General features: G+C 37.1%; 1 protein-coding gene across 1 annotated transcript in view; it reads right to left on the reverse strand.

The window, feature by feature from the left end:
* The window catches only part of PRKDC (protein kinase, DNA-activated, catalytic subunit), a 242,091-nt gene that overhangs the window by 150,035 nt on the left and 78,504 nt on the right, over positions 1–13,552 (reverse strand). The window contains exons 32-36 of the mRNA XM_059394562.1: positions 5,891–6,114; positions 4,937–5,148; positions 4,409–4,541; positions 3,797–3,955; positions 2,769–2,972 (exon numbers count right to left, since the gene is read on the reverse strand). Coding sequence (XP_059250545.1) covers positions 2,769–2,972; positions 3,797–3,955; positions 4,409–4,541; positions 4,937–5,148; positions 5,891–6,114 — 932 coding nt within the window. The remainder of the gene's footprint in view (positions 1–2,768; positions 2,973–3,796; positions 3,956–4,408; positions 4,542–4,936; positions 5,149–5,890; positions 6,115–13,552) is intronic.

The raw sequence follows: 13,552 nt of genomic DNA on the forward strand, positions 1-13,552 counted from the left end.
TGGGTAGGAGAAGAATAAATGAAACAAGATGGGATTGGGAGGGAGACAAACCATAAGTGACTCTTAATCTCACAAAACAAACTGAGGGTTGCTGGGGGGAGGGGGTTTGGAAGAAGGGGGGTGGGATTATGGACATTGGGGAGGGTATGTGCTTTGGTGAGTGTGTGAAGTGTGTAAACCTGGTGATTCACAGACCTGTACCCCTGGGGATAAAAATATATGTTTATAAAAAATAAAAAATTTAAAAATAAAATAAAATAAAATAAATGGTGCTGGGAAAAAAAAATAAATGTGCAGTAACTAGATGAATAAAATGACAGCATTCTACATAACAGTATGACAAAAAAGATTTGAGATTATGAATAAAGGTTTGAATAAATGGAGATACGTAGCTTAGAAAAAAATAGGCGTATGTTTTTAAAAGGTCACTTTGGTTTAAATTTACTCTATACATGGTGTATTATCACTTAAAATCCTTACTATATTGTGGAAAGGATCATGAGGAACCTGACAAAACGATTCTAAATTTTACTTTCAAGAATATGGAAGTGTGCTTTTTGCATTATTTATGTTTGTTAAAAAAAGAACCTATAAAAGTAACAGAAGAGGGACGCCTGGGTGGCTCAGTTGGTTGGACGACTGCCGTCGGCTCAGTTCAGGATCCTGGAGTCCCAGGATCGAGTCCCGCATGGGGCTCCCAGCTCCATGGGGAATCTGCTTCTCTCTCTGACCTTCTCCTTGCTCATGCTCTCTCTCACTGTCTCCCTCTCAAATAAATAAATAAAATCTTAAAAAAAGAAAAAAAGTAACAGAAGAAAAGATGGGCAGATTTTAAAGATAATACTGGCGTGGAGAAGGCCATTCTAAGTACAACATGAACGAGAGGAATGATAGAAAAGAAGATTAATAAATTTAATTATAATAAATACTTATGTATTGAATAAATACTCCAAGTGAGACTGATAAACAAATAGCCAATAGGATAAAGTACTTTCTGCATACATGACAAATGTCTACTATCCTTAATATAAAAAAACTCTTAAAAATTAGTAAGAAGTTTCACCCCAACAGAAAAATGTGCAAAATAAAAAAATACAGCTCACACAAGAAACATCTTTGCTGCTCAAAAACACTAGTGAGACACTAAGGTCAGAAGAGTGGGAGAACTGATATTAAACTCGAGAGCTCAAAGTACAAAACATTTCCCATTTGTGGAATACTAAGATTTTTTTATCTGATATAAAGTATTTCAAACTTTATGTCATTGCTCAAAGAAATACTGGTGTTATATACAGAACATGACTTTAATATTGACTACAGGTCTTTCAATTAAAAAAAAAAAATGTCTCCTACACTTAACTCTGCCTAGAGTGCCCCAGTGCAGAGATACTTATCCCTTCCAGACACTTGGCTGCCCACAGTGTCCTAAAGTGCAGTAGGAACAGTCCCTCGAGGACAAGGCAAGGCCAGGAGACCTGGCAGGGGACATCTAACATTCACACAGTCCTCCCCTTTTCAGCCTCTGCTTTGCATCCTGCTCCCAGTATTCTAGAGGCCCAGGACTCCATCACCAAATCCCAGAAAGGCTGGGTTCTGCAGCACAAATCAGTTGCCCATCACCCCACCACTATGTTACACTGCAGTTTTCTTGGACTCTGAAGTCTGTTACAACTTCTCTTTTTGGTTTCTAGCTTTCAAAATGCTGTCCATCTTATTTTCACTCTTGTCTTTCCTCCTTTAATGCGTCGTTTTGACATTGTATTTTAAAAACAAAACAAAAAGACCCATTTCTGTCACTTTAGAGGGAACTAAGGAGAAAGCAGAGGTAAATATGTATGACTTTTATCCATTACCTTAATCAGAAGTCTGAACAGCTTCAGAAATCATACTGTCCTATTCCCTTGGTGTCATGGATCTACTAAAAGTTCATTTCTAACTTTAAATACAAATTCCTAGTACAACCTGCCACAAGATACTCCCCTACAACAAGCACTGTTTGGAATAAAAGCTTAACGCAGAAAGAAATTATACATTCTCCCTTAAAATGGTCATTCCTAATAGTTCCCAGCTCCTGTCTACAGATTCGGTTAAATTCCAAAATTTTATCAGTTTAGCAAACCAAACTCAACTATAAATTAAATACTCCAAGGTTCAATGTGAGGGGGCAAAGTGGGCTATAGCACGCAGGAAATAATGACTCTCTGTACTAACCTGTGAAAGGACCACGACTACAGAAAGCACACGGAGTGCACAAAACCAGCTGGCGGCTGGTGCAAAACAAAGGTGGGCTCAGGCCTCACGACAAGTTTCTGAGCCCCAACACCACTTCTTCACAGAAATTTATACCACATACCTGTGCCTTCTAATATTTGGCCTAGAGATTCTGGGGGAGTGAGAGATTAAAAAAAAATAATCCATGTTTCAATGTTTCAATGTTAATAACATTATTAAACATTCATTAAAAGTTGGGTTTTCTTTCCTTTGATTTTGTTTTGAAACATTGGCAAGAGCATTAAACCTTCCGGGAAGAGAGATTGTTTTGTTCAGACATTTCTGAAGAATATGGCAATCTTTTTATAGTCATTATATAAGAAAATATACTTCACTTAAGTAAAAATTTCACAATGAACTCACAAGCGTAGATAGTGTGCTAGATGGGGGGGCAAGTCTTTTGCTAATACAAGGATCTCTGGCCCAATGAATGGAGTTTGATCGTAGTTCTTACTTTAAGTAAAAAAAGTAAAAATAAAAAATAAAAATTTCATTACCATTTTGGGATTATCCACAGATGATTTCATGAGCTCCAATACAACAAAATCTAGATTTTTCAATAATTCAGTGTTGATTGCCTCTGAGAACAAGCTATAAAAATACTCTCCATGAGAAAAGCTGACCATGTTTCTCTGGGACACTCCTGAGGCTGGCATAGATAACATTGCTGTGTCCAGGAGAAGATTCACAAGGTGTTCACACTAAAAAAGCAAGGAAAGGTACAATGACATATGTACATATTTTACCTGTTATAGAAAGATTACTGGGAAGCTGCTAACTTTGGAAGTGAAAAATCACACAGTAATGTCTAAGAGAACCTGGTACTTGAAGGCCTGGGTTCAGGTTTGAATTGTATACATTTCAATGAACTTGCATTTTCTAGGTGTCATTTTAGGAAAAAAATCTTTCTTGACTCATGTTTCTCCCAAATTTCCAGAAAATCTTATTATAGTTGCTTTGAGGGGAGAAGGTTAGTAAGGGCATTTTTAGGCCATTTAAATATGTAATTTGTTTACATTAAGTGAACAAATGTGCAAAGAAGAGCTTTCTGCTGCAGCAGAAGACAGGTGGAAGGAATGAACACAAAGGACTGGCTAACAGATCTCAGCTATAGCAGAGACTATTTGAGGCCAGCTCTGGACAGTCAATAATCCATGAAGGTATCTTTTTGTGGTGCCTCTGAAATTATCCTCCAGGAGTGCTCCCAAATCAGCCTTCTGAGGATCACAAAAGACATGGGAAGAGGAAGCCACTGTGTCAACACAGTTTAACTTTATATTTGCAAAATGTTCTCTGCCTTATAAAGTCTTTTTGGAAACAAAGTACGCTAGACAAAACCCCAACTTAAGAATACTGTCCTATTTCTTTTATTAAAGCAAATCTTTTAGAAAGGAAGTCAGATCAAGGACTTACCCAAATTACTAAATTTAGACTTCCAGCTAAATTCTTATTTTTAGAAGCACACTGCAAGTGAGCTATATATTTACATCATTAGAATAGCATAGCATGTAGCTGCTGCTCCTACCAGTCCTCCAAAAGCAAAGGCCAACTCCAGAAGTCCATTGGCTAATCGCTTACAACTGGGGTCTAGTGAAGGAAAATACTCTCGCTCATCTCCAGGTGCAATGCTTTTATAAACCAGGGAAAGAAGTTTTGTGCCAACAGAATGATGCTGATCTGCGGACTAAAATAAAGTGAACAATGAAACATCCAGCAGTAAGATATTTTATAGAAACACAAAATTTTACCTTTCATGAATTAAAAAAAAAAAATCCATGTTCATTAACACTGATTACATTCTAATTGTCAGGAAAATGTTCACTCAACTTTGCTTTCTATGCTATATTTTTTCATTTATATTGCTTAGCCACAGAGGCACAATACCAGTTCATCCCTAAAGTTCTTCAAAAGACTGTTGGAAATATAAATGTCCTTCATTTTATATTTATAAATTTTTATATTTATATTCTAAGTTAACACATGTCTAGCACAAGTAATTCTTTAATACCCATTTCAGCACATTTCATACATACAGGATGTTTAAAACATATACATATATACATATATATGTATATATAGAGACTAATTAGCTTAATAAAGCTAAGGGAAAAGTGAAAAACAAATTGGCTGTGGTTACCTGAGATGGTAATACAACATGCAAAAAACCAGCTCTGTGAAGTTGTTTACAAGCTGACACAACAGACACCAGCTTGGCCCTGTCCACATAAGCATCAGGGCCATATAGGTCAACAGCACAGAGCTCCTCAATGCTGCCATGGGAAAAAAAAACAAAAACGAGATGAGTGTTGATCTCACTAAACTAGCAGGATACAATGAAAAATTATGCATGTTCTGTTATAAATGTGTTCATTGACTAATTGACACTTAAATTCATTAAATGACCTTGGAAAACAAACATGGGTTAACAATGAACATGGGGCCCATGAACTTATCCAGCCATGGAAATAAACATGGGGCTAAGCCACATCTGAGGCTTGCTTACCTTCAGGTACAGGGAAAGCATGTGTTAAATAGAGGATTTTCAAACAAATGATGAGATCCTTTAGGAAATGAGGCTATAGCAGAAACACATACAACTGCCAGAGTATATTATAATCTTAAATCCCAACACAATACTGATCCCAAGCAGGATCTGAATGCCCACCTCCGTGCTGTTATTTTTTCCTTAAGGTGCATCTCCAGGGTGTCTTTGTATGGGGACTTCTTTAGTGCTTTTATTAGCTTCACACAAACATCGGGAAGATGATTCATAACTAGGACATCACCAATATTGAAACCTATGCTCGAGGGCTCACATAGGGTTTTCACCAAGAGTTTCATAAAGTTTTTGTTATTACATAAATCCTTCTCAAGGAGCTGTAAAAGATGATTTGGAGAAAAAAAAAAAAAAAAAGAAAGAAAGAAAGAACAAACGAACATCTATTAGTCAGCACTTAGATTTTCAGTAGTGTAAGGTCCATGAAGCCGGGAATTTTTGCCTGGCTAGGGCTGGGGTTGGAAACTTCCTCTGTAAAGGGTTAGAAAATAAATATTTTAGGCTTTTTGGGTCCTATGGTCTCTGCTGCAACTGCTAAACTAATTGCCATTATAATGTGAAAGCAGCCACAGACAATACATGGACAAATGGGGTTGGATGAGTTCCAATGAAAACTTTACAAAAGCAGGCAGCAGGTGGGATTTGGCCTGTGGACCATGGTTTTGTGGCCCCTGGTTTAGAGAGATGTTGTATCTGCAGATAGGGCCTGGCACACAGTAGATACTTAGTATGTATTAAATGGAAAGACTGACTAGACTTTGTTTATATAATAAGCCTGACAGATACATTTACAAGTAATGCATGTTTCCTAAGGCAAATGTTTGATCAATTGTAGCATAAAATGTGATATACAATAAAACATTTAGAAAAACTATTTTGCATTTAATTCACACAATAAGAATTTGAAAATATATGAAAAATTTTATTACTTTCAAGAACAGAGAACTCCTACAGCAATGGAAATTTCTAAGAAAGCCAAAACCACTTTTAATAGGTGTTGGAAAATATTTTTCCAGTGCCAAATACTGATTCCAAACTAACAGAGCACCAGGAGTGACCTACCTTCCAGCCTTCTGGGGAGGTGCTGAGCAGCACTGTGGTAAATTCCATAATCCGTACCACAATTGTGCATTTGCTATAATTATATCTTTCCTCCTCTTGTGGGCTAGATCTGTGACCTGTTGTCCCAGTGCCAAAGCACTTTTCTGCTGCCGTAATATCATGCATAGCAATGTTTTCTAAAAAGAAAGCCATTGCTTTCCAAAGTGAAGACTGTGTTTCAGTACCTAAAAAAAATTATACTGAATTATTAACATATGCTTCCTTCTAACTCCACTATGATAAATGTAAAATTCCTTCAGTATAGGCATAATATACTTTTAGTAAAAATTCACACAGAAAAGGTTTAAAAAGTATGCACACCAATTTCTATCAAATGTTAAAAAAGCTCATATACTTTGATCCAGCACTGAAATTTTATCTGAATGAAATAATGGCAGAATTACAAAGATGTTGTTTATATGGATGTTCACTTTAGCATTTTTTTTAATAATGAAGAAACAGAAACAACAGAAATGTCCTTCAAAGAGGCCAAAGAAAAATTTTGGCAGTGGTCTTTTTATGGAAACAACTGCATTAACTCCCAAAAGGACTTTTTCATAAAACTCACATGTCTAAAAACATGAAGGTGCTGGTTCTCCCGTGCCCCCATCCCTACTTCTCTCATGATTACCTCAGTCTTGCTTATGGAAGAGAGACAAAGCAAACTTCTTCCCTCAGTCTTACCGCAGTTGTGTACCAGAGGGTAAAGACCTCCCAAACAAAGGGACAATCGTAGGAAGTGGTATACATGTTGAAAGAGTAACGGTAATGACTAAGAAATGCTTTTATAGAGGTGCTTGGTAGTTCAGTCGGTTAAACGTCTGCCTTCAGCTTAGGTCATGTTCTCAGAGTCCTGGGATCAAGCCCTACAACAGGCTCCCTGCACAGCAAGGAATCTGCTTCTCCCTCTCCCTCTGCTCCTCCTCCAGCTCATGCTCTCTCCCTCAAATAAATAAAAATCTTTTAAAAAAATCTTTTTTTCAAAAACAAAAAGAAATTCTTTTTTAAAAAATACATATTTTATTAATTTATTTGACTGAGAGAGAGAAATCACAAGCAGGCAGAGAGGCAGGCGAGAGAGGGGGAAGCAGGCTCCCCACTGAGCAAAGAGGCAGATGTGGGGCTCGATCCCAGGACCCTGAGACCACGACCCGAGCCAAAGGCAAGAGACTCAATGCACTGAGCCACACAGGCGCCCCCCAAAAGAAATTCTTTTATAAATCTGAGGGTTTCTAATTCTGTTTCCATAAAATTTAAGTTCATCAAAATGCCAACTTGACATATCATTAAAAATAATGTTGATGACAGATCACTATATAGTCAAAGAAATGATAAAAAAAATATTAAGAATTTCATTTTCAAACACCAAATACCCTTGAATTCAGCAGAGCAGAGGCTATAAGACACATTCCAATTACAGATATGCTAAATGTGGAAAAACAAGGAGCATTTTAGCATTATTCAAATATGACACTTGTTTATGTGAACAAGTTATTTTTTAGTAACATCTATACAAAACAAAAATAGAATTCTAACCCTATAATTTTAAATTTTATGTGTAATAATTATTCAACAAAATTTTTATTATGTTTATCTTATAGTGGTAACAAACATAAAGTGCCCTAATAACAAATGCAATAATAATACAACACAGAAGAAACCTGTGACATATAGACCATTTTGTTACAAAGACATAGAATTATGAGTAAAAAGATAAGCATAAAAACAAAATACTTAGGATAAGAAAATGTCAGGGGTATGGAATGGTGAGAATAATTCAGGAACTTGCAAAATTTCCAGAAACTGTTAAAGAAACTGTTAAACCTGATGATGTTAAATAAAAAACCTCTACAGTAAAAAACAAAACAAAACAAAATTTAAAAAAAAAATACAAAAAACAAACCTCTACAGTATTTAGGCTCCATTAAATATAAATATATTTTAAATTAACATATAATGTATTATTATATTAGCCCCAGGAGTACAGGTCTGTGAATCGCCAGGGTTACACACTTTACTTCTCTCACCATATCACATACCCTACCCGATGTCCAAGACCCCACCACTCTCTCCCTCCACCCCCAACCCCCAGGAACCCTACCTTTGTTTTGTGAGATTAAGAGTCTTATGGATTGTCTCTCTCCCGATCCCATCTTGTTTCATTTATTCTTTTCCTACCTCCCAAGCCCCCCACATTGCATCTCTACTTCCTTATATCAGGGAGATCATTTGATAGTTCTTTCTGATTGACTAATTTCACTAAGCATAATACCCTCTAGTTCGACCCACGTCGTCACAAATGGCAAGATTTCATTTCTTTTGATGGCTGCATAGTATTCCACAGTGTGTGTGTATACACACACACACACACACACACACACACACACACACACACCACTTCTTCTTTATCCATTCATCTGTTGGTGGACATCTAGGTTCTTTCCATAGTTTGGCTATTGTAGACATTGCTGCTATAAACATTCGGGTGCACATGCCCCTTCGGATCACTACATTTATATCTTTAGGGTAAATACCCAGTAGTGCAACTACTGGGTTGTAGCGTAGCTCTATTTTCATTTGAGGAACCTCCATGCTGTTTTCCTGAGTGGCTGCACCAGCTTGCATTCCCACCAACATGTAGGGGGGTTCCCCTTTCTCCACACCCTTGCCAGCATCTGTTGTTTCCTAACTTGTTCATTTTAGCCATTCTGCCTGGTGTGAGGTGGTCTCTCATTGTGTTTTTGATTTGTATTTCCCTGATGCCGAGCGATGTGGAGCACGTTTTCATGTGTCTGTTGGCCATCCGGATGTCTTCTTTGCAGAAATGTTTTTTCATGTCTTCTGCCCATTTCTGATTGGATTATTTGTTCTTTGGGTGTTGAGTTTGGTAAGTCCTTTATAGATCTTGGATACTAGCCCTTTATCTGATATGTCGTTTGCAAATATCTTCTCCCATTCTTTCAGTTGTCTTTTGGTTTCGTTTACTGTTTCCTTTGCTGTGCAAAAGCTTTTGATCTTGATGAAGTCCCAATAGTTCATTTTTGCCCTTGCTTCCCTTGCCTTTGGCAATGTTCCTAAGAGGATGTGGCTGTGGTTGAGGTCAAAGAAGTTGCTGCCTGTGTTCTCCTCAAGGATTTGGATGGATTCCTTTCTCACATTGAGGTCCTTCATCCATTTTGAGTCTGTTTTCATGCGTGGTGTCAGGAAATGGTCCAGTTTCATTCTTCTGCATGTGGCTGTCCAATTTTCCCAACACCATTTGTTGAAGAGACTGTCTTTTTTCCATCGGACATTCTTTCCTGCTTTGTCGAAGATTAGTTGACCATAGAGTTGAGGGTCTTTTTCTGGGCTTTCTGTTCTTTTCCATTAATCTATGTGTCCATTTTTGTGCAATTGCCATACTGTCTTGATGATGACAGCTTTGTAATAGAGTTTGAAGTCTGGAATTGTGACGCCATCAACTTTGGCTTTCTTTTTCAACATTCCTCTGGCTATTCGAGGTCTTTTCTGGTTCCACACAAATTTTAGGACGATTTGTTCCATATCTTTGAAAAAAACAGATGGGATTTTGATAGGGATTGCATTAAATGTGTAGATTGCTTTAGGTAGCCTAGACATTTTCACAATGTTTGTTCATTCAATCCATGAGCATGGGACATTTTTCCATTTCTTTGTGTCTTCCTCAATTTTAAATTTTCATAAGTACTTTAAATTTTCTGAGTATAGATTCTTTGCCTCTTTCGTTAGGTTTATTCCTAGGTATATTATGGTTTGGGGTGCAACTGTAAATGGGATTGACTCCTTAATTTCTCTTTCTTCTGTCTTGTTGTTGGTGTAAAGAAATGCCACTGATTTCTGTGCACTGATTTTATGTCCTGAGACTTTTCTGAATTCCTGTACAAGTTCTAGCAGATTTGTACTGGAGTCTTTTGGGTTTTCCACATATAGTATCATATCATCTGCAAAGAGTGAGAGTTTGACTTCTTTGACAATTTGGATGTCTTTAATTTCTTTTTATTGTCTGATTGCTGAGGCTAGGACTTCTAGTACTGTGTTGAATAGCAGTGGTGATAATGGACATCCCTGCCGTGTTCCTGACCTTAGCAGAAAAGCTCTCAGTTTTTCTCCATTGAGAATGATATTTGCTGTGGGTTTTTCATTGACGGCTTTGATGATATTTAGGTATTTGCCCTCTATCCCTACACTTTGAAGAGTCTTGATTGGGAAAGAATGCTGTACTTTGTCAAATGCTTTTTCAGCATCTACTGTGAGTATCATATGGTTCTTGTTCTTTCTTTTATTAATGTATTGTATTACATGAATTGATTTGCGGATGTTGAACCTGGAATAAATCCCATGTGGCCATGGTGAGTAATCCTTTAAATGTACTGTTGAATCCTATTGGCTAGTATTTTGGTGAGAATGTTTGCATTATGTTTATTGAGAATATTGGTCTGTAATTCTCTTTTTTGTTGGGATCCTTGTCTGGTTTTGGGATCAAGGTAATGCTTGCCTCATGAAATGAGTTTGGAAGTTTTCCTTCCATTTCTGTTTTTTGGAATAGTTTCAGTAGAATAGGAATTAATTCTTCTTTAAATGTTTGGTAGAATTCCCCTGGGAAGCTGCCTGGCCCTGGGCTCTTGTTTTGGGGGAGATTTTTGATGACAGCTTCAATCTCCTTACTGGTTATGGGTCTGTTCCGGTGTTCTATTTCTTCCTGGTTCAGTTGTGGTAGTTTATAGTTCTCTAGGAATGCATCCATTTCTTCCAGATTGTCAAATTTGCTGGCATATAGTTGCTCATAATATGTTCTTATAATTATTTGTATTTCTTTGGTGTTGGTTGTGATCTCTCCGTGTTCTTTCATGATTTTATTTATTTGGGTCCTTTCTCTTTTTGATAAGTGTGGCCAGGGGTTTATCAATCTTATTAATTCTTTCAAAGAACCAGCTCCTAGTTTCGTTGATTTGTTCTATTGGGGTTTTTTTGTTTGTTTGTTTCTATTTCATTGATTTCTGCTCTGATCTTTATTATTTCTCTTCTCCTGCAGGGTTTAGGCTTTCTTTGTTGTTCTTTCTCCTGCTCCATTAAGTGTAGTGTTGGGCTGTGTATTTGAGACCTTTCTTGTTTCTTGAGAAAGGCTTATACTGCTACATATTTTCCTCTTAGGACTGCCTTTGCTGTGTCCCACATATTTTGATCTGTTATGTTTTCATTTTCAATTGTTTTCATGAATTTTTTCAATTCGTTTTAATTTTCTGGTTAACCCATTCATTCTTTAGAAGGATGCTGTTTAGTCTCCATGTATTTGGATTTTTTCCAAATTTCCTCTCGTGATTGAGTTCTAGCTTCAGAGCACTGTGGTCTGAAAATATGCAGAGAATGATCCCAATCTTTTGATACTGGTTGAGACCTGATTTAGGACCCAGAATATGATCTATTCCGGAGAATGTTCCATGTGCACTAGAGAAGAATGTGTATTCTGTTGCTTTGGGATGGAATGTTCTGAATATATCTGTGATGTCCATCTGGTCCAGTGTGTCATTTAAGGCCTTTATTTCCTTGCTGATCTTTTGCTTGAATGATCTGTCCATTTTAGCGAGGGGAGTGTTAAAGTCCTCTACTATTATTGTATTGTTATTGATGTGTTTCTTTGATTTTGTTACTAAGTGGTTTATGTAGCTGGCTGCTTCCATGTTAGGGGCATAGATATCTACAATTGTTAGATCTTCTTGTTGGACTGACCCTTTGAGCATGATACAGTGTCCACCTCATCTCTTATTATAGTCTTTGGCTTAAAATCTAATTGACGTGATATAAGGACTACAACCCCGGCTTTCTTTTGACGTCTATTAGCATGGTAAATTGTTTTCCACCCTCTCACTTTGAATCTGGAGGTGTCTTTGGGTCTAAAATGAGCTTCTTGTAGACAGCATATTGATGGGTTTTGGTTTTTTATCCATTCTGATACCCTCTGTCTTTCGATTGGGGCACTTAGCCCATTTACATTCTGGGTAACTATTGAGAGATATGAATTAAGTGCCATTGTATTGCCTGTAAGGTGACTGTTACTATATATTGACTCTGTTCCTTTCTGATCTACTACTTTTAGGGTCTCTCTTTGCTTAGAGGACCCCTTTCAATGGTTCCTGTAGAGCTGGTTTGGTGTTTACAAATTCTCTTAGTTTTTGTTTGTCCTGGAAGCTTTTTATCTCTCTTTCTATTTTCAATGATGGCCTAGCTGGATATAGTATTCTTGGCTGCATGTTTTTCTCATTTAGTACGCTGAATATATCATGCCAGTTCTTTCTGGCCTGCCAGGCTCTGTAGATAGGTCTGTTGCCAATCTAATATTTTTACCATTGTATGTTACAGACTTCTTGTCCCAGGCTGCTTTTAGGATTTTCTCTTTTTCGCTAAGACTTGTAAGTTTTACTATTAGATGATTGGGTGTGGACCTATTATTGATTTTGAGGGGGTTCTCTGTGCCTCCTGGATTTTGATGCTTGTTCCCTTTGCCATATTGGGGAAATTCTCTCCAATATACCTTCTGCTCCTCTCTCTCTTTCTTCTTCTTCTGGAATCCCAATTATTCTAATGTTGTTTCATCTTATGGTATCACTTATCTCTCAAATTCTCCCCTTGTGGTCCAGTAGTTGTTTGTCTCTCTTTTGCTCAGCTTCTTTATTCTCTGTCACTTGGTCTTCTATATCGCTAATTCTTTCTTCTGCCTCGTTTATCCTAGCAGTAAGAGCCTCCATTTTTTATTGTACTTCATTAATAGCTTTTTTGATTTCAACTTGGTTAGATTTTAGTTCTTTTATTTCTCCAGACAGCATTTCTCTACTATCTTCCATGCCTTTTTCGAGTCCCGCTAGCACCTTGAGAATTATCATTCTGAACTACAGATCTTTATCTATATATCTATATTACCAATATCCGTACTGATTAGGTCCCTGGTCTTCAGTAGTGCCTCTTGATCTTTTTTGTGTGTGGTGAGTTTTTCTGCTTTATCATTTTATCCTGATAAGAATATATGAAGGAGCGAATAAAATACTAAAAGGGTGCCAAAGACCCCAGTAAAATGTACTTTAACCAAATCAGAAGAGACCCCAAATCATCGGGGAAAGAAAAGGGGTAAAAAGAAGTTCAGAAAAAATATTTAAAAATTTAAAAAAAATAAAGAAAAAATATAAAAAAGAAAAAAATATATGTATTCAACTGGTGAATAGAACAGGTCCACCCACTTAATTTTGGGAGTATTTTGGTCTCTTATAAGAAACTACCTCTCCAGAATTCAAAGAATGAAAAACATATATAAGAGTAAACACAACGAAGGGATGGAATATGACTACAAAGATAAAAATTAAGAAAAAAATTTCTAAAAAAGGTGTTGATAGGGCGCCTGGGTGGCTCAGTGGGTTAAGCCTCTGCCTTCAGCTCAGGTCATGATCTCAGGGTCCTGGGATCGAGTCCCACATCGGGCTCTCTGCTCAGCAGGGAGCCTACTTCTTCCTCTCTCTCTCTCTGCCTGCCTCTCTACCTACTTGTGATCTCTGTCTGTCAAATAAATAAATAAAATCTTTAAAAAAAATAAAAATAAAAAAGGTGTTGATAAGTTGG

This window comes from Mustela nigripes, chromosome 3 (genome assembly GCF_022355385.1).
Source record: "Mustela nigripes isolate SB6536 chromosome 3, MUSNIG.SB6536, whole genome shotgun sequence".
NCBI lineage: Eukaryota > Metazoa > Chordata > Mammalia > Carnivora > Mustelidae > Mustela > Mustela nigripes.